Raw genomic sequence first — 18127 nt, 5'->3', positions numbered from 1 at the left:
AGATGACAGCCATATGAAATGAAGAGAGAGAGCACAATAGTGTGATATTGCAACACAACTTTTAATAACACACTAAAAATCTCCCAAAAGATGCACTCACAAAAATAACTTGTCAAAAGCAGTGAAATAAATCCAAAAGTAACACGGTGTGAACACAAACGAAAATTTTCTCCAGGTGAACTAGTGGTCACAGCGGACCAACGAATAGCCCAAGTTATTACTCACAGCCCTTATGCAGGTGGTACTGGAGCTGCTGCTCAGGTGATTAAGCTGGTAGCAAAAATAGACCATTCCACGTCCAAACTAGCAGGTTAAGGTAGCGGTTGTGACTTTAGCAATCACACCCCGACATGTTTCATCAACTGATTTATTCATGGGGTTCTCATTTTATTTAGTGACAGGAGCTTTAAAGGGGTTGTAAAGCCTCGTGTTTTTTTTCACCTTAACGCATCCTATGCATCCAAGGCCCCATTTACTTACCTGAGCGCGATCCTGCGTCGTTCTCCCCACGGCTTCTCGGCTCTTCATTGGATAGATTGATAGCAGTGCAGCCATTGGCTCCCACTGCTGCCAATCAAATCCATTGAAACGTCCGAGTCACACCCTCTGCGGCTATGTACGCTGAGTGTATGACACGGGATCGCCCCCACAAGGTAACCCCCCTCGGGAGAGAGCTTACCAGAGGGGGTTATCTATTGTGGGGAGGAGCCACCATGGGACCCCAGAAGAGGACAATCGGGGCCACTCTGTGCAAAACGAACTGCACAGTAGAGGAAAGTATCACATGTTTGTTATTTTTAAACGTAAACCTTTAGTATCACTTTAACTAGCATTCAGAGAGCTTTAATAAAGCCTGCCTGGAGCCTTGTTGAAGTTGAAGCAAGCGTAAATGAGCCCTTACTCTACTACAGGCTGTGTGTACAGGAAAAACCACCAACGTCACCATGAAACTACATGATCAATGCACATCTTATGTAGGTGAAAAAGTGCAGGTAGGAAGGTTTATGATGCCTTTAATAATATCCCAATAATAAAAATGGGTGTTAGTCTACTTACAGCTGGAGATTAATATTGTTGTTTTCTTCAGGATCATCTCCACAAAACTTCCATCTTTTCCACCCATCTTCAGTTTTTATCCAGGTCCAGCCTGGAGAACGCCAGTCTTGACCCAAAAATGGCATGACTGTCCTGCCGATCAGAGCAATAGATTAATAGAACATCCTTCTCAAGCAGTCATCATGTCATACGGGATTACTAACAGGTACTCTTTCAAACAGCAATCACAAATGTAATGTTACAATGTTAGCAGAGTTGCCGGTATCACTATATTCCTACAGACACACCATCCTTTACTTGCGAAGGTTGTACTGTAGAGGTGCTAAATATGATTACTCCCTTGTTTCTTGTTGCCTCAGGTGAGACTACATACTGGGAGACAGATGTGTGACATTACATGGCTAGCAGGGCCAGAATTCTGGAGGGACCAAAGTTGTTTTAAGAGTTTGTCCCTTTCCTCCAAACAACTCTCCTCATTGAGCTCTGCAGAATATGACTTCAGCTCTCTGCCCCATTTTTTCTGACGGCTCACACAAGCTTTGTAAAAATTCTGCACTTTGAACACATGCAGAGAAGAGAAGGCTGCAGATAAACAGGTGAAACTTATGTAGGAGGATTTTTTTTCATCTCTGTATCACAGGGGTGCCCAACCTTTTGAAGAGAGAGGGCCACTTAACCACTTAAGACCCGGACCTTTAGGCAGCTAAAGGACCCAGACAGTTTTTGCGATTCGGCACTGCGTCGATTTAACGGACAACCTATCGGTCGTGCGACGTGGCTCCCAAACAAAATTGGCGTCATTTTTTCACCACAAATAGAGCTTTCTTTTGGTGGTATTTGATCACCTCTGCGGTTTTTATTTTTGCGCTATAAACAAAGATAGAGTGACAATTTTGAAAAAAAAATTCAATATTTTTAACTTTTTGCTATAATAAATATCCCCCAAAAATATATAAAACATTATTTTTTTCCCTCAGTTTAGGCCGATACGTATTCTTCTACCTATTTTTGGTAAAAAAAAATAAAAAAAAATAAAATCGCAATAAGCGGTCATGGATTGGTTTGCGCAAAATGTATAGCGTTTACAAAAAAGGGGATGGTTTTATTGCATTTTTATTAATTTTTTTTACTACTAATGGCGGCGATCAGCGTTTTTTTTCGTGACTGCAACATTATGGCGGACACTTGTCATTTTCACAGCAAAAAATGCATTTAAAATGCATTGTTTACTGTGAAAATTACAATTGCAGTTTGGGATTTAACCACAAGGGGGTGCTGCCGGGGTTATGTATGACCTCATGTCTGTTTCTAACTGTAGGGGGTTGTGGCTGTAGGTGTGACGTCATCGATTGTGGTTCCCTATAAAAGGGATCACACGATCAATGACAGCGCCACAGTGAAGAACGGGGAAGCTGTGTTTACACACCGCTCTCCCCGTTCTTCAGCTCTGGGGACTGATCGCGGGACTCCAGCGGCGATCAGGTCCGCGGGTCCCGCGGCCACGGAGCTTTGGACCGGGTCGCGTGCACGCGCCCGCGGCGCGACCCCACGGCTGGGCTTAAAGAGCCATGTACGTGGATGTGCCCAGCCGTGCCTTTTTGCCGATGTATATCGGCGTGAATGGGTCCTTAAGTGGTTAAGCGACTTGGTAACCGGTCACAGGCCACAATGATCAGAGCGGGCGGATAGCAGGTTCGTGTCTGCTCTGTATTTGCAGACAGGGACACAGTCCACTATACTATTTTTTTCTTGTTTTTGCGGATTGAATTGGAGGGAGGACACAAGTCGGTTTACATCTGCCACTCCTTAGGCCTCGTGCAGACGGACGGACTGTTCGCTGAAAACGGTCCGCCGGACCGTTTTTAGCGGACATGTCCGCCTGGAGATTTCTGTCTGATGGTTGTACACACCACCAGACAGAAATCCGCGCGTACACGATACGCGGTGACGAGGCCGCGCCGATGAAGTTCAATGCTTCCACGCATGCGTCGAATCACTTCGAAGTGATTCGACGCATGCGAGGGATGGCGGCCGATCGGACATGTACGGTGAGTCTGTACAGACGACCGAACATGTCCAACGGACAGGCTTCCAGCGGACATGTTTCTTAGCATGCCAAGAAACATTTGTCCGCTGCAAAACGGTCCGGTCGGCCATACACACGACCGAACATGTCTGCTGAAACTGGTCCGCGGACCATTTTTAGCAGACATGTTCGGTCGTGTGTACGGGGCCTTAGAGTTGAATAGAGGGTCCAATTTGGTCAGACTGACCGTGTGAAAGGGGCCCAAGGCTGCTTTCACACACAGACATGTGCTGCAGTTCACCCTAACCAAACTCGCAGAAGTCTATGGCTCAGTGCAGGTAACCCACAGGTGCACTGCTCTGCAGATCAGTTTTAAAGCAGCCCAGTAACCACTGCAGAACAGATATGCCTATATATATATATATATATATATATATATATTACACACACACACACACTGTGATTTTAGTAATAAACTTACCTTTAATAAAAGTATTCTATTCTATTCCATCCCAGAGCAGGATTTTGCGGGCCACATCAGAGGGCTCTCTGGGCCACTGGTTGGGCACCCCTGCTGTATCACCTGAGGCCAGTCACTGGGTATATGTAAGGGTTTAAAACCACTTTAAGACCCCATAAACACCTAGCAGTTGACTTTACACCAGCAGATGACATGGTTCCCCAAATCACTGACTGTCGAAACTTCACACTGGACCTCATGCAACTTGGATTCTGTGCCTCTCCACTCTTCCTCCAGACTCTGGAACTTTGATTTCCAAATGAAATTCAATAACGGTGCGAAATTCGTACGAAAATTCTTTGATACGATTTTCGAAATTCGAACCGTGTATGGCCGCCTTTAATGATCATGGGATCACTGTGCTTGATTGGTCAGCAAACTCGTCTGACCTAAACCCCATAGAGAATCTGTGGGCTAATATTGTAAAGAGGAAGATCATGAGAGACACCAGTCCCAATAATGCAGATGAGCTGAAGGCCGCTATCAAAGCAACCTGGACTGGACCTTCATAATACCTCAGCAGTGCCACAGTCTGATCACCTCCGTCGAACATGTTCGGTCGTCTGTATGACTCACCGGACATGTCCGCTCGGCCGAAAGCCCTCGCATGCGTCGAAGTGATTCGACGCATGCGTGGAAGCAGTGACCTTCCAGGGTCGCGCACGTCGCCGCGTATTCTGTCCGCGGGAAATTTGGTCTGATGGTGTGTACAGCCATCAGACCAAATGATCCCAGCGGACATGTCCGCGGACCGTTTTCATCGGACAGGTCCTATCGTGTGTACGAGGCCTGATAGTTCACTAAAGCCCCTCCAATGGGGCACTTAAAATATTGTAAAAAAAAAAAAAAAAAAATATGTTATTGTAAAAAAAGTAATAATTAAAAAATTATGAAAATAAACTACTAACACCAACCTCTGCCCTACTGATGCCCTCTACCACTATACTGACACTGTCCATTGCCCTACTGATAGAGATACAGTGTATATTTATATATATATATATATATACACATATATTGTGTTTAAGCTTTGGGGTGCACACCCTAATGCCATAGGCTGCGCACACCTATGGTATTGCATCTACATAAAATATACAAGTTTCACTTTTTGAATTGAATTACTGAAATAAAATTAACTTTTTGATGATATTCTAATTTTATGAGATGCACCTGAATATCTTGTGTACTACTTTGCATTGTGTTGCACTAGGTCTGAGAAAAATGCTTTTCTGATGCATTGACAGCCTATTCATTGCAATGACCGTTTTATTGGGAAGATTTCCCCCCTCTTCCTGTCTCTGGGACACAGACAAGAAAATGGAGGGATGTTTTAGCCTTTCTATTACTGGGGAATAAAAAAAAATATATAATTTAAAAAAACTAATTTTTATGCAGTAAATGGTCCTCACTGTCCTTTGATCAGAAAATCCTGGAGCTAAATTGCTTTTTGCTAAATTGCTTTTGTGTTGAGAATTTGGGAATTGTGCCCATGATGAAGGTAACATGTGCTGAAATGTTCTATATATGGTCACAAGTGCTGTACAAAAGATTTTCGTGACTTCATATGATATTGTGTAAGAGGTTCATAACTCCAGGCATATCTATGTTCTTCTGGAAATAAATAACTAGGGAAATATGATTGTACTGTTAATATTTAATAACAAGTTATTTCTTGTAATGACAGATGGGTTAAAGCAGTTCTTCAGTTATCTTTTGAAAAATTGTTATATGTAGAAAAACCACGTGCTTGGTTAATTGTAGCTACAAGACTCATGCAACATAATTCTGAATATTGGACCCAATGAGATTCTGAAAATTAAAAAAAAGTGCGCTGTCCCTTTAAATGGAAAACATTTTTTATAATTCACTACCCGAATTAAGAGAATACACATTAGTGCACATAATTAATAAAAATAGATAATCGGTGAAACTATTTTCATACTCGTATACCCATATAAATAAATACTTAAAGCGGAGTTCCACCCAAAAGTGGAACTTCTGCTTAATCCACACCTCGCCCCCTTACATGCCACACCTCGCCCCCTTACATGCCACATTTGGCATGTAAATTGTTTTTGGGGGGGGGGAGTGGGGGCTTCAGGAGGAGTGGGACTTCCAGTCCCACTTCCTCCTTCCGCCGAGGGGCTGCAAAGGCGAATAGTCTAATTGCATTTTGGCAGCCCCTCCCTGTAGGCGATCGCCTGGGAGACGTGACAGGTCCCAGGTGATCGCATGTCCAATCAAATGGCGCCACTCGCGCATGCGCAGTGGGTGCCCGGCCGTGAAGCCGAAAGCTGTCACGGCCGGGTGCCCACACTTAGAATGAAGACGCCGGCCGGAGAGGGGGGGAGAGGAGCAGAGTCCTGGCCGGTGCGTCGCTGGAACGTGGAGCAGGTGAGTGTATGTTTCTTAAAAGCCAGCAGCTACACTTTTTGTAGCTGCTGACTTTTAATAAACATTAAAAATTAGTGGTACACCCCTTTAAAAAAGGGAGAGGTTGCAAAATCAATAGCCACTTAAAGTAAAAAATGTATCAAGTCAAAGTTCATATCAGATAAATTCATAATCCTCCATCATAAAGTGTTCATGTGCCTTCAAAGTGCTCCGTGTTCAAAAATATAGACGCGCTCCAATGCTCCGTTTCTCCATAACAGGCGTCCTCTGGGATTGGAGGCTGCCTACAGGGGGTGTGCATGTGCCACTGCCAGGCCACTTCTGTTGTGGTTAAAGTGTAAGTTCACATTTACAGAGAATCTGTAAGGTAAACTTACATTGTCCCCATCCCCTCAGTCCTGCTAACCTGGAGTCAGGCAATCATCCGCACTGACAGCTTTTATCGCCACTGTATCGGTCCGGGTATTTGAAATCACTGTGGCTTTCTCTCCAGTTCGCCCACGGTGACAGGATGGGTTACCTGGGTTCTGATTGATCGGCGCCGCCCATGTGATGGTGCCGACCAATTAGAATTCTCCTAAACGTACTTCCTGACGAGGTATGTTTTGGAGATTAAAGGTTCACCCCCCGGCGCAAAAGGCACATCACCAGTTTCAGAAAAAAGCCGAACGTCGGTGCGCAGGCGCCGTATATCGCCGTATATCGCCGACTCGCAGTTCGGCTTCTTTTGGAAACTGGCGACGCGCATTATGCGCCAGGGGGGGAAGCTTTTGTCATACGTCAATCACTTAGTCTCTGAATAGGAACGCCCACTCCCGTGGGATTCACTACCCGGAAGCCGGGGGGGGGGGGATATACCTCTACTACGGTATGTAAACCTGAAAAAAAAAACAGCATACTGTACATGTTGGCAGTATGCTGGATTGAATGGTATATCCTTGTTTTTAGGGTGAACCTCCGCTTTAAGCTGCAGGGATTTCTAAGACATGGACCGGTGAGGTTTACCTTACAGATTTTTCTGTAAAGGTGAACTTACCCTTTAAAGTGTTACTAAACCCAGGAGCCTACATTCACTATATCTGGTCTCCCACAGTACACAGAACATGGAAATATAATTATTTTAGTAAATTTAAACTGCTAAATACATTTTCTCATCAGCAGTATATAGCAGTCTTACGACTTCTATCAGTGTCTGCTTAAGCTTGTAGGACGAGCTTTCATTCTCCCCCAATCCTCTATCTGCACAGTGCCGATTGGCCCTGTGCTGATCACATGCACCCTTCCAAAAAAAAACGAAAGAAAAAAAAAAAAAACCTCTCTAGCAATACACACCAAACTGAGCATGTGCAGAGTGTCTTCAAGGCTCTGTTCTATTAAGATGATGGCTTGGGGACAGTGGAAGAAAGGGAGGATCAAATTGCCTTTTTACATAATGCAGAGGATTAGCACCTTAGGTTCTTCAGTGAGTATAACAAGCATGCTATACTGCATATACAGACTGATTTTACTGTTGTGAATTTAGTAACACTTTATTAAAAGCAAAAGCCGATCTGCGGGTGACGGCACTGGATATCTGCCGGCACCTGCTGATCATCAGTAAAACACACACTATGTAAACAAGGCAGGGGGGATAAATTCTGTGCCTCTGCAAAGCAGGGAATAAAACCCATCACTTCCTCCTAGTAAAAGCCTGATCATCCTAGATGTTTAACCCCTTCCCAGCCAGTGTCATTAGTACAGCGACGGTGCATTTTTTTTAGCAATGATCACTATATTCGTGTCACTGGTTCTAACAAAGTGTCAGTTAGTGTCAGATTGAATGCCACAATATCACAGTCCCGCTGATCGCCACCATTAGCAGTATATAAAAAAAATGTTTTTTTCAGAAATATATCCCATAGTTTGTGGATCCTATAATGTTACACTTATTAGGATTTTTTTTTTTACCAAAAATACATTTCATTAGGGTGCAGAGTAGCATGACTGTGCAATTGTCAGTTAACCACTTGCTTACTGGGCACATATACCCCCCTCCTGCCCAGGTGAAATTTCAGCTTCCGGCACTGCGTTGCTTTAACTGACAATTGCGCGGTCATGCGACGTGGCTCCCAAACAAAATTGACGCCCTTTTTTCCCCCACAAATAGAGCTTTCTTTTGGTGGTATGTGATCACCTCTGCGGTTTTAATTTTTCCCGCTATAAAAAAAAAAAGCAACAATTCTCAGTTAAGGTCCATACGTATTCTTTTACATATTTTTGGTAAAAAAAAAAAAAAAATCGCAATAAGCGCTTACAAAATATGGGACAGAATTATTATTATTATTATTATTATTTTTTTTTACTAGTAATAGCGGCGATCTGTGATTTTTTTTATCGGTACTGCGACATTATGGCGGACACATCGGACACTTTTGACACATTTTTGGTGCCATTCACATTTATACAGCGATCAGTGCTATAAATATGCACTAATTACTGTATAAATGTGACTGGCATTGAAGGGGTTAACACTAGGGGGTGGGGAAGGGGTTAAATGTGTACCTGTATTGTGTTCTAACTGTGGGGGAAGGGGGGTGACTGGGGGAGGTGACCAATGCTGTGTCCCTATGTACAGGGACACAGATCGGTCTCCTCTCTCCCCTGACAGGACGTGGAGCTCTGTGTTTACACACAGAGCTCCACGTCCCTGTTCAGTCATTACCGATCGCCAGGCACGCGCATCGGCATCTCGGGGACGCGCCGGGCGCACGCTCGCGCGCCCCCCAGTGGCCGGAGGAATCCAGGACGTCATATGATGTCCTGTTGGATTTTCAGAGCCACCGTGAAGCCATCATTTGACAATGGCCCGGGGCTCAAGTGGTTAAAGTAATGCAAAAAATGGCCTGGTCAGGAAGGGGGTAAATCTTCTGGAGGTCAAGTGGTTAAATGTAAGAGAATTCACTTTTTATTAAAGAAGAATTTTTATAACATTGCACTATGAGGCTTCTCCTCCTTTGTGCTTAACCACTTCCCGCCCGCACGCCATCATATGACGTTGCAGATTTGAGTGGTGATAATCTGAATGATGCCTGCGGTTACAGATGTCATTCGGATATCTTCTTTTACAGCCGACGATTCCCTGCACCATAAGAACAATCATAGTGGCTGTTTAGCTGCTTGATCATTCTTACAGGCGGCGGGATGGGGACGCCCCCACCATCCGGTGCTTCTACCGACTCGCCTGTGGCCGAAGAAGGAATCGACCAGGGCCGGAGGTTGACCATAGAGAATCTGGCAGGCTAGATGTTCCCCAGAAGTCTCTATGACCTGTTGGAGGTCAGGCGTGATCTTATGACGTCACGTCCAGCCTCTGCATTTGAAAACTTGCTGCCGTCTAAGCTGGGAAGCCAAGATCGTTTTTTTGTTTTTTTTCCCCCAGCTTAGGAGGTCAGACCTGTAGACTTATTGACCCCATATCTGACTGTAAAGAGGACCTGTCATGCCATAACCCTATTACAAGGGATGTTTACATTCCTTGTAATAGGAATAAAAGTGATCAAAAAAAAAAAGTAAAAGAAAGCATCAAAATAGAAACATAAAATAATAATAATAATAATAATAATAAAAAAAAGTTCCCCCTATCCCTGCTTGTAGAAGTGAACGCATACATAGGTCATGCCCACATATGTAAACAGCGTTCAAACCACACACGTGAGGTATCGCGGCAAACGCTAGAGCGAGAGAAATCATTCTAGCACTAGACCTCCTCTGTAACTCTAAACAGGTAACCTGTAAAAAATGTTAAAGGGTCGCCTATGGGGATTTTTTAAAGTACCAAAGTTTGGTGCCATTCCAAAGCATGACATGTATCCATTTACTCGGGGTAACATCATCTTTCACATTAGACAAAATAAATGGGTTAACTTTACGGGGTGTTTTTTTTAAATGCATGAAACTTCCCCCCCCCCCCCCCCCCAAAAAAAAACATGTTTCAAAAATTGCTGCGCAAACACAGTGCAAGATAAAAAGTTGCAATGACCACCATTTAATTCCCTAGGGTCTCCCTATGTGTTCCTGCTGTGGAGACACCAATGCTGTATCTTACTGATGGGGTCACTGAGCTACCCGGAGGTCTGACGGTGAGAGCGTTGGCCATACGTGGGCAGAAGCGCATTGCAGGGAATGCATTATGTTTAGGTTTTAGAACCACTTTAAAGCGGATCTCCCATGCAATAACGTTTGTTTTTTTTTAGTCTATTTACATAGCTAAGTGCAGGGCTTAAAGAAACTTACTTCTCTCCGCTCTAACGTCCGCTCCGCTCTATTTCTGTGCTGAAAAATAACTTATATTCCTTCCGTTTCCATTTTGAGTGTTGGCAATACATACGGGCAGGGACTTCCTGGTTGCGGTGACGCTGTGTTCCCAGCATCCACCGCTCACGCAGCGCGGACCATGGGCGCCAGCGTCTGTGTTGCCATAGCAATGGCAGGCGTTGTGATTTCTCATGTAAACACAGCCTCAGCTACACAGCCACAGCCTCAGCGCGTCACTTCCTGCTAAAGAAATACCGCGAGATTTGATATGACGGCTGCGCAGTGAAGGCAGGGAGCTATGGAGAGAAGCTCCCACTGCACAGCATCGAACGGGAAGTGACGCAATGCCCGTAAAATTCCCGCAACGACGCAGACCGGAAGCCTCAGCAATGTACAGGTACTGTACATATTTACAAAATGAAAACATCCATATTTAGCATTGTTGATAGCGCAAATGTAAATGCAGTAATGTTGTAATTAGGGTGGAGCTCCGCTTTAAGCCTGTATGCAAAATTGCTGTACAAATCCCCCTCCCAAATAAAGGCTCAAAATTAGACAGGTCCTCAGAGTGCATTTCCCCCCACCTTGGACTTCCAGCCAGGTGTAAAGGACAGGAAGGGAAATGTCTGTCATGGAGATAGCAGTTTTCTAGCAGCACTGGGTGAGAGGCAGCTGGGGCCCCTAAAGTACACTGGTAGTCCCATGATGAGCCAGCACAGTGTGACCAATGACAGTCCCGGCACAGCACTCACCTGCACTCCGCTCTCTTCTCCGCACATATAACCTCTCCTCACCTCTTGTTGCCGGAAGTCTTCCTGTCTCTAACACAATATGCTAATGGCGTCGCTATCCCCGCCCATTCTTCCGTCCATTGCTTGGCAAAGAGTGACGCGCCTCGGTCACTCGCCAATACTCCGGAACATAGAGCGGATTGGCGGAGAGCGATGGTCAGGTGACCCAGACCACGTGTGTTTGTTTTGATTCTGCGACCCCTGAGCGGCTGATGTGGCGCAGAGGGAGGAGGGGGTTGGGCAGGCGCCATGATATGGATGATGGAGGGACCGACATAAGAGCCCATCCGTGCATTACGGCTACAGCCTATGCTAGGTGGATTGTACCACCCACACTGCCGAGCACGAATATAACTGAACGCTGGTCATACATTACAGCCAGACAAGGAGGAGAGCAATAATCCAGACAGAGCTGAGCAGGGAAATTAAACCTGAAAGTTTCAGTTTTAGAGGGAGTAGGGAAAAGGTGAAGCCCCTGTCAGTTTATTTTGTGTTGTTTGTTGCCAATTGGAGAGATTTTACCTCACTTCCTGTCATGGAGCTGGAACAGGAAGTCAGAGTAGATCTCTACAAATCAGGAGTATCCTCTCTTATGTTCCTGGCACACAGGCCCGCCGCCCAGGAACAGTGCAACTGGCCTCAGCTAGCCAATCCATTTTTAGATCTGACCTCCACTATTCGATCTATTTTTAGATCCTGGTCTCAACTGTTTGATCTATTTTTAGATCCTGGTCTCAACTGTTTGATCTATTTTTAGATCCTGGTCTCAACTGTTTGATCTATTTTTAGTTTCTGGTTTCACTTGTTTGATCTGTTTTTAAATTAAATGACTCAAATTCTGTCAATCACAGGGAGTGGGGGGCAGAGCCAAGCAGACAGTGCATATAAGTGGGAAAGGTCAGTCCTTCAGCATTTCAAGATAGGAATGTCCCATAACAGTGTTATTTTCAAAAAATAAAGGACCATAAATCTTTATAACCTGAACTGCACAGGACACATTAACCACTTCAGCCCCTGAGCCTCTTTCTGAGATTTGGTGCTTACAAGTTAAAAACATTTTTTATTTTTTTTTGCTCGAAAATTACTTCGAACCCCCAAACATTATATATATATATTTTTCTAACACCCTAGAGAATAAAATGGCGGTTGTTGCAATACTTTTTGTCACACTGTATTTGCGCAGCGGTCTTACAAACGCAGCCTTTTTGGAAAATGTATACCCGACATGTCACGATTCAAAGTTTCGCCCCCGCTCGTGGAATGGCGACAAACTTTTACCCTTAAAAATCTCCATAGGCGATTGACAGGGCCTCTTAAATATGAGATTTGGGGTAAAAAAGACCTAGTGCACATAATTAATAAAAATAGATAATCAGTAAAACCATTTTCATACTCGTCTACACATATAAATCAATACTTAAATTAAAAAGTGGGAGGTTGCAAAATCAATAACCACTTAAAATAAAAAATGTATCAGCCAATCACTACACACAGGATTGAAGTCTTAATGCAGCCTCCAATCCCAGAGGACGCCTGTTATGGAGAAACGGAGCATTGGAGCGCTTCTATATTTTTGAACACGGAGCACTTTGAAGACACATGGACACTTTATGATGGAGGATTAAGAATTTATCTGATACGAACTTTGACGTTTAAAAAAATTCCTACAGGTTGCATGTTTTGAGTTACAGCGGAGGTCTAGGGCTAGAATTATTTCTCTCACTCCAACGATCGCGGCGATACCTCATATGTAGGGCTGCAACTAACGATTATTTTCATAATCGATTAGTTGCCCGATTATTGTTTCGATTAATCGGATAATAGCCTTAAAAAAAAATGGATGTGAACGTGTCCCATAGGAAAACATGTAAATGAACTGTAGCGTGTTTCTGCAAAAAACAGAGGTGTGACCAAGGCCTGAGATGTTTAGTAACATAATGGGGTTAAAAAAACTAAAATAAGTACAAAAAGAGCAAATAATCGCTACTGTAAGGGGTTAATTTTTTTTACTGTGGGACAGTGAAAGTGATATTTCTCTTATCACCTTCCAGGACGGCACCCGAGAGATGATGGCTCCTCCCTGCAGGAAACACAATCACATGACAGTTTAAAAAGCCCCACCCTTCCCCTTGCTCCCCAGTATTGATTGTGTTTCTCCGAACACAGCGACACGTTTATTTTTTTGTTAAAACCTAGAGACCGGGGAGGGTCGAAGGTACCCCTGTGAGACAGGTTTTAGGGAGGCCGGGGAGGGCTGAACTAACCTGTAGACTTCGGTCCAAACTCACAGGTCGCCCCCTATACACACCAGTGCTCTGAGCTGCGGGGAGGTGAGCCATCACTGAGTGCTGTTGAAACCACCGCCATCGAAAGGGCTGTTCCCGGGTCTTCAAAATTCAAATGCTGCGTTCCAAGCCTCGTTCTGGGAACAGGAACCGCATCACAGGAAGTGGGCGGTTCCCGGCGGCGTAACCCGGAAGTTCCTGTCGGCAACGTGAGACAGCGCTGAGCGGTGGGCAGGTCGGCTTGTGGACGACTCGTGTAGGAGTACCGACAGCCAGGACCAAGTCACCCTCCTCATGGAAGAGGACGGAAAGACAGATGCGACCGCTGGCAGATCCAGGTCGGGGGTCGGTAAGTACGAATCCCCCTGGAAAGGGAGGAGGGAAGCAGTGAAGATTTCCCAAACTTTTAGGGAACGACCAGTGCAGGATCTGGCCCTTCTTCTAGTCTGTTTTCTCTCCTCCCCAGTACAGCCAGCAGTCTTTGGGAAAAAAGACAGAGTAATGTGTGTATACCTCATGTCTTTCAGAATCCCCCAGCGGAGCCCAGGAGGCCTCAGCTCAGTCTCCTGCCGCTACAGGGCATAGTTCCTCTAAGAAATGTGGGAATTGCAGAGAGAAACTCCCCAAATCTTACTCTAAGCCTTTCTGCTACAAATGTATTAATACTTTAGCAGGGAAGGAGGCTGCGGCAATGATGAAGAATTTTCTTGCATCTATGCAAACAGAAATGTTAGCAACAGTAAAAGCTTTCCGGGAGGCAGCTGGTCAGACAGCTCAGACTGGGACAGAGGATCTTACCCCCAGGGAAGGCACTTCCTCACAAGAAAACCCCTTTTCTAGGGGCCCAAGTGCCTTCTTCACATCACCGCAAAATCCCCCTCCGGGGGAGATAGAGGGTGAAGAAAGTGAGGTAGCAAGCTTACCCAGGTCCCGGCACAGCTCAGGAGAGGTAGACGGGGACCCAATTAGTCAGTCCCAGGAAGACGCACGTCTTAGGAGACACCTCTTTGCCGTGGAAGATCTGGAGGGTCTCCTCCAGGCAATTTACGCCACAGAGGAGATACCAGAGACCCCTAAAGCAGCATCAGCACAGGATAAGGTCTATAGGGGTTTGGGCGACACCCAATCTAAAGTATTTCCCCTACACCAGTCCCTCAAGGAATTAGTCCTACAGGAGTGGAGAGATCCTGAAAGGAGGATTATCAAACAAAAAACCTGGAAAAGAAGGTTTCCCTTCTCCCAGGAAGACGAGGAGGTCTTTTTTAAACTCCCTAGACTTGATGCGGCCTTGTCGCAAGTCACTAAATTGTCTGATCTCTCCTTTGAGGATGCGGGTAACATCAAGGATCTGATGGACCGTAGAGCAGAATCTCTCCTTAGAAAAGCTTGGGAGGCCAACTCGGCAGCACTGAGTCCAGCTCTAGCAGCAGCATGCGTAGCTAGGAACACCGATATATGGGTGGAAACGCTCACCGAGCACATGGCTCAGAATACTGATGCAGAAGAAGTAGTTGAATCACTTACAGTGATAAGGAAAGCGATTGCTTACCTAGCAGATGCAGCAATTGAATCTGCACGAGCATCAGCTAAAACAGCAGCCCTCATTAACTCAGCTAGGAGGGCAGTTTGGATTAAAGCCTGGGAAGGAGATGTAACATCCAAGGGTAAATTATGTGGTATCCCCTTTCAGGGTTCCCTGTTGTTTGGCAAAGACCTAGATGATGTCCTGGCCAGGTCATCAGAAAAAGGCAAAAAATTTCCAGTTAAACCCAAAAAAGAAGTTTTCAAAAAAACTTTTCGAGGCCCCCAGGGGCAGGGTAAACAAAAATCCAAAAAGGAACCTTACAGGCGCTGGAACTTTGGTAAAGGGAATAAGAGGAACAACCTGCTTTTCCCTCCTCCAAAAGCCGGCGACAAGCAATCCAAGTGACGCCGAGATCAAAGTGGGGGGTCGACTGTCCCAATTCCTTCCCCAATGGGAAAAAATTTCGAACAGTCCCTACATTCGCCTAATAATTCAAAAGGGCTATCGTCTAGAATTTCTGACGACACCCCCCTCTATGGTCACGCTTACACATCTTCCCAGGGATGCTCTGAAGAGATCTGCCCTCTTACAGGGCATAAGGGAGTTAGCAGAACAACTAGTGATAGTGCCGGTACCAAAGGATCAGCAATACCGGGGATTTTATTCCCATGTATTCGTGGTTCGCAAACCTTCTGGAAAATACCGTTTAATAGTGAATCTGAGAAACCTGAACAAGTTTCTGGAATACAAAAAATTCACTATGGAAAGTATTTATTCGGTAAGAAAGAACCTCATGAAGGAAGCCTTCATGGTGACCCTAGACCTCAAAGATGCCTACCTTCACGTGCCAATTCATGTGGATCACCAGGCATACCTGAGGTTTGCGGTTGTAGTGGAAGGAGAAATCCTCCACTGGCAGTTCAGGGCACTACCCTTTGGGCTAACTTCCAGCCCAAGAATATTCACAAAAATCCTAGCGGAAGCTACGGCATTCCTACACCTACAGGGCATATCCCTTATACCCTATCTGGACGACTTACTGATATCAGGAAAGTCTGCCATTCAGGTCTCGTTGGACACCAACAGGGTAATAGCAGTCCTGGAGGGTCTAGGGTGGATAGTCAACAAAGAAAAATCCTCCCTCAAACCAGAGCAGGTCAAGACCTTCCTGGGATATATAGTGGACACTCGGCAGCAGAAGCTCTTCTTACCAGAAGACAAGGTGCTAAAGCTAGCCTCAGCGGCAGGGGCCCTAAAAAAGAACCCCAGACTCTCCAGAAGAAGTGTTCTGAGAGTCTTAGGCCTTATGTCAGCCAGCATTCCAGCAGTGGTCTGGGCGCAGCTTCATGCCAGGACACTGCATTTCTTCTTCCTGTCCTCATGGGACAAAAAGAGGGAGTCCCTAGACCAGGACATTCTGCTCACCCCCCAGGTCCTGACCTCCCTGGAGTGGTGGACGTTTCACCAAAACCTGAAGGAAGGGCGACCATGGGCACAGTGGAACCCAGTGAAGGTTACCACCGATGCCAGTTCCTGGGGGTGGGGCGCCCACCTGGAAAAGAAAAAAGCTCAGGGGCAATGGGACAGCTCACTAGTTCGCAGGTCATCCAACTACAGGGAACTCAGAGCAGTGGGGGAAGCCCTAATAGCCTTCCAGGAAGACATCAGGGGCAGAGAAGTCCTAGTAAGCTCCGACAATTCCACAGTGGTAGCGTACCTAGGCCACCAGGGAGGGACCAGATCCAGCCCCCTATTAGAATTATCCAAGGAGATCTTGGAATGGGCAGAAGGAAGAGTAGTCTCCATTTCAGCCATACACATAAAGGGGACGAACAATACAGAAGCGGACTTCCTCAGCCGTTACCAGTTGAGGCAGGAGGAATGGGAACTGAACCCAGAGGTCTTTCAAACTTTGGTCCAGCTCTTCGGAAATCCAGAGATAGACCTATTTGCCAACCGACAAAACAGGAAGGTGGGAAGGTACTTCTCGATTTCCAGGGAACCACAGTCGGAGGGTCTGGATGCACTATCCCAGACCTGGGACTTCGGGCTGGCCTATGCTTTTCCGCCGGTGATACTTATCCCGCGAGTTCTCCAAAAACTCAGCAGGTCCCCGGGCCAGATTCTTCTGATAGCACCATGGTGGCCAAGAAGAACTTGGTTCGCAAACCTAAGATCCATGGCGATAAGGGAACCAATAAAACTCCCGTACAGGGCAGATCTCCTCAGGCAGGGCCCAGTACTTCACCCCAAGCCGGAATTTTTTCAACTAGCGGCCTGGTTAGTGAGCGCCAGATCTTAGAACGCAAAGGCTGCTCAGAGAGGGTCATTAGTACTCTCCTCATGAGCAGGAAATCAGTAACTCAAAAGATTTACCTTAAGGTGTGGAAGACCTTCTGTTCCTGGGGTAAGAAAAAACAAGTATCCCTAACTTCTATCCCGGTTATCCTGGACTTCCTCCAGGATGGGGTAGACATGGGACTAAAAGTCAGTACCCTTCGGGTCCAGATAGCGGCCCTCTCGGTCTATCTTGACAAAAGATTGGCCAAAGAGGACCTGATTAGACGTTTCTTGTTGGCCAGGGAAAGAGGGTCTCCAGTTCAGAAACATAGTTGTCCGCCTTGGGACTTAACTAGGGTGTTAGAGGCGTTATCTATACACCCATTCGAACCTCTGGAAGAGGTTTCCCTTAAGTTTCTAACTTTAAAATTGACTTTTTTGTTAGCCATTACTTCGGCCAGGAGGGTAGGGGATTTGCAGGCGCTATCCATGAAAGAACCCTTCCTGAGAGTACAGGCAGATAGGATCACTCTTAGAGCAGACCCCCTGTATTTACCGAAAGTGGCATCCTTATTTAATAGGACGCAAGACATAATATTGCCGTCCTTTTGTTCTGAACCAAAGAACGAGAAAGAAAAGAAATTTCATTTTTTAGACGTAAGAAGGTGTCTTCTTAATTACCTAGAAAGAACTAAGAGTTTTAGGAGATCCAATCACCTATTAGTTCTACATGCTGGGCCCAGGAAGGGACTGCAGGCATCAAAGGGCTCAGTCTCAAGATGGATTAGAGAGGCTATATCCATAGCCTACGTATGCACCGGAGCGACTGCTCCCAGTAAAATCAAGGCTCACTCTACTAGATCCTTGGCAACTTCCTGGGCTGAGAAAGCAGGGGCCTCCTGGGAACAAATCCGCAGCGCGGCTACCTGGTCCAGCCATCACACATTCCTGAAGCAC

The 18127-nt window shown here is 45.7% G+C and overlaps 1 protein-coding gene across 3 annotated transcripts in view; it reads right to left on the bottom strand.

Annotated features, from left to right (window-relative positions):
- The window catches only part of FBXO25 (F-box protein 25), a 50567-nt gene extending 39376 nt beyond the window's left edge, over positions 1–11191 (bottom strand). Inside the window, exons 1-2 of one of the 3 annotated variants that reach the window (XM_040348682.1) lie at positions 11042–11191; positions 1057–1191 (exon numbers count right to left, since the gene is read on the bottom strand). In XM_040348682.1, the coding sequence (XP_040204616.1) occupies positions 1057–1181 (125 nt within the window). In that variant the 5' untranslated portion in view covers positions 1182–1191; positions 11042–11191. The remainder of the gene's footprint in view (positions 1–1056; positions 1192–11041) is intronic. The other 2 variants (XM_040348681.1, XM_040348683.1) reach the window with 2 other exon arrangements.
- Between the last annotated feature and the right edge of the window lie 6936 nt (positions 11192–18127).

This window comes from Rana temporaria, chromosome 4 (assembly GCF_905171775.1).
Source record: "Rana temporaria chromosome 4, aRanTem1.1, whole genome shotgun sequence".
NCBI lineage: Eukaryota > Metazoa > Chordata > Amphibia > Anura > Ranidae > Rana > Rana temporaria.
The sequence above is the reverse complement of the archived record's forward strand: the minus strand, read 5'-3'. Positions and strand labels throughout refer to the sequence as shown.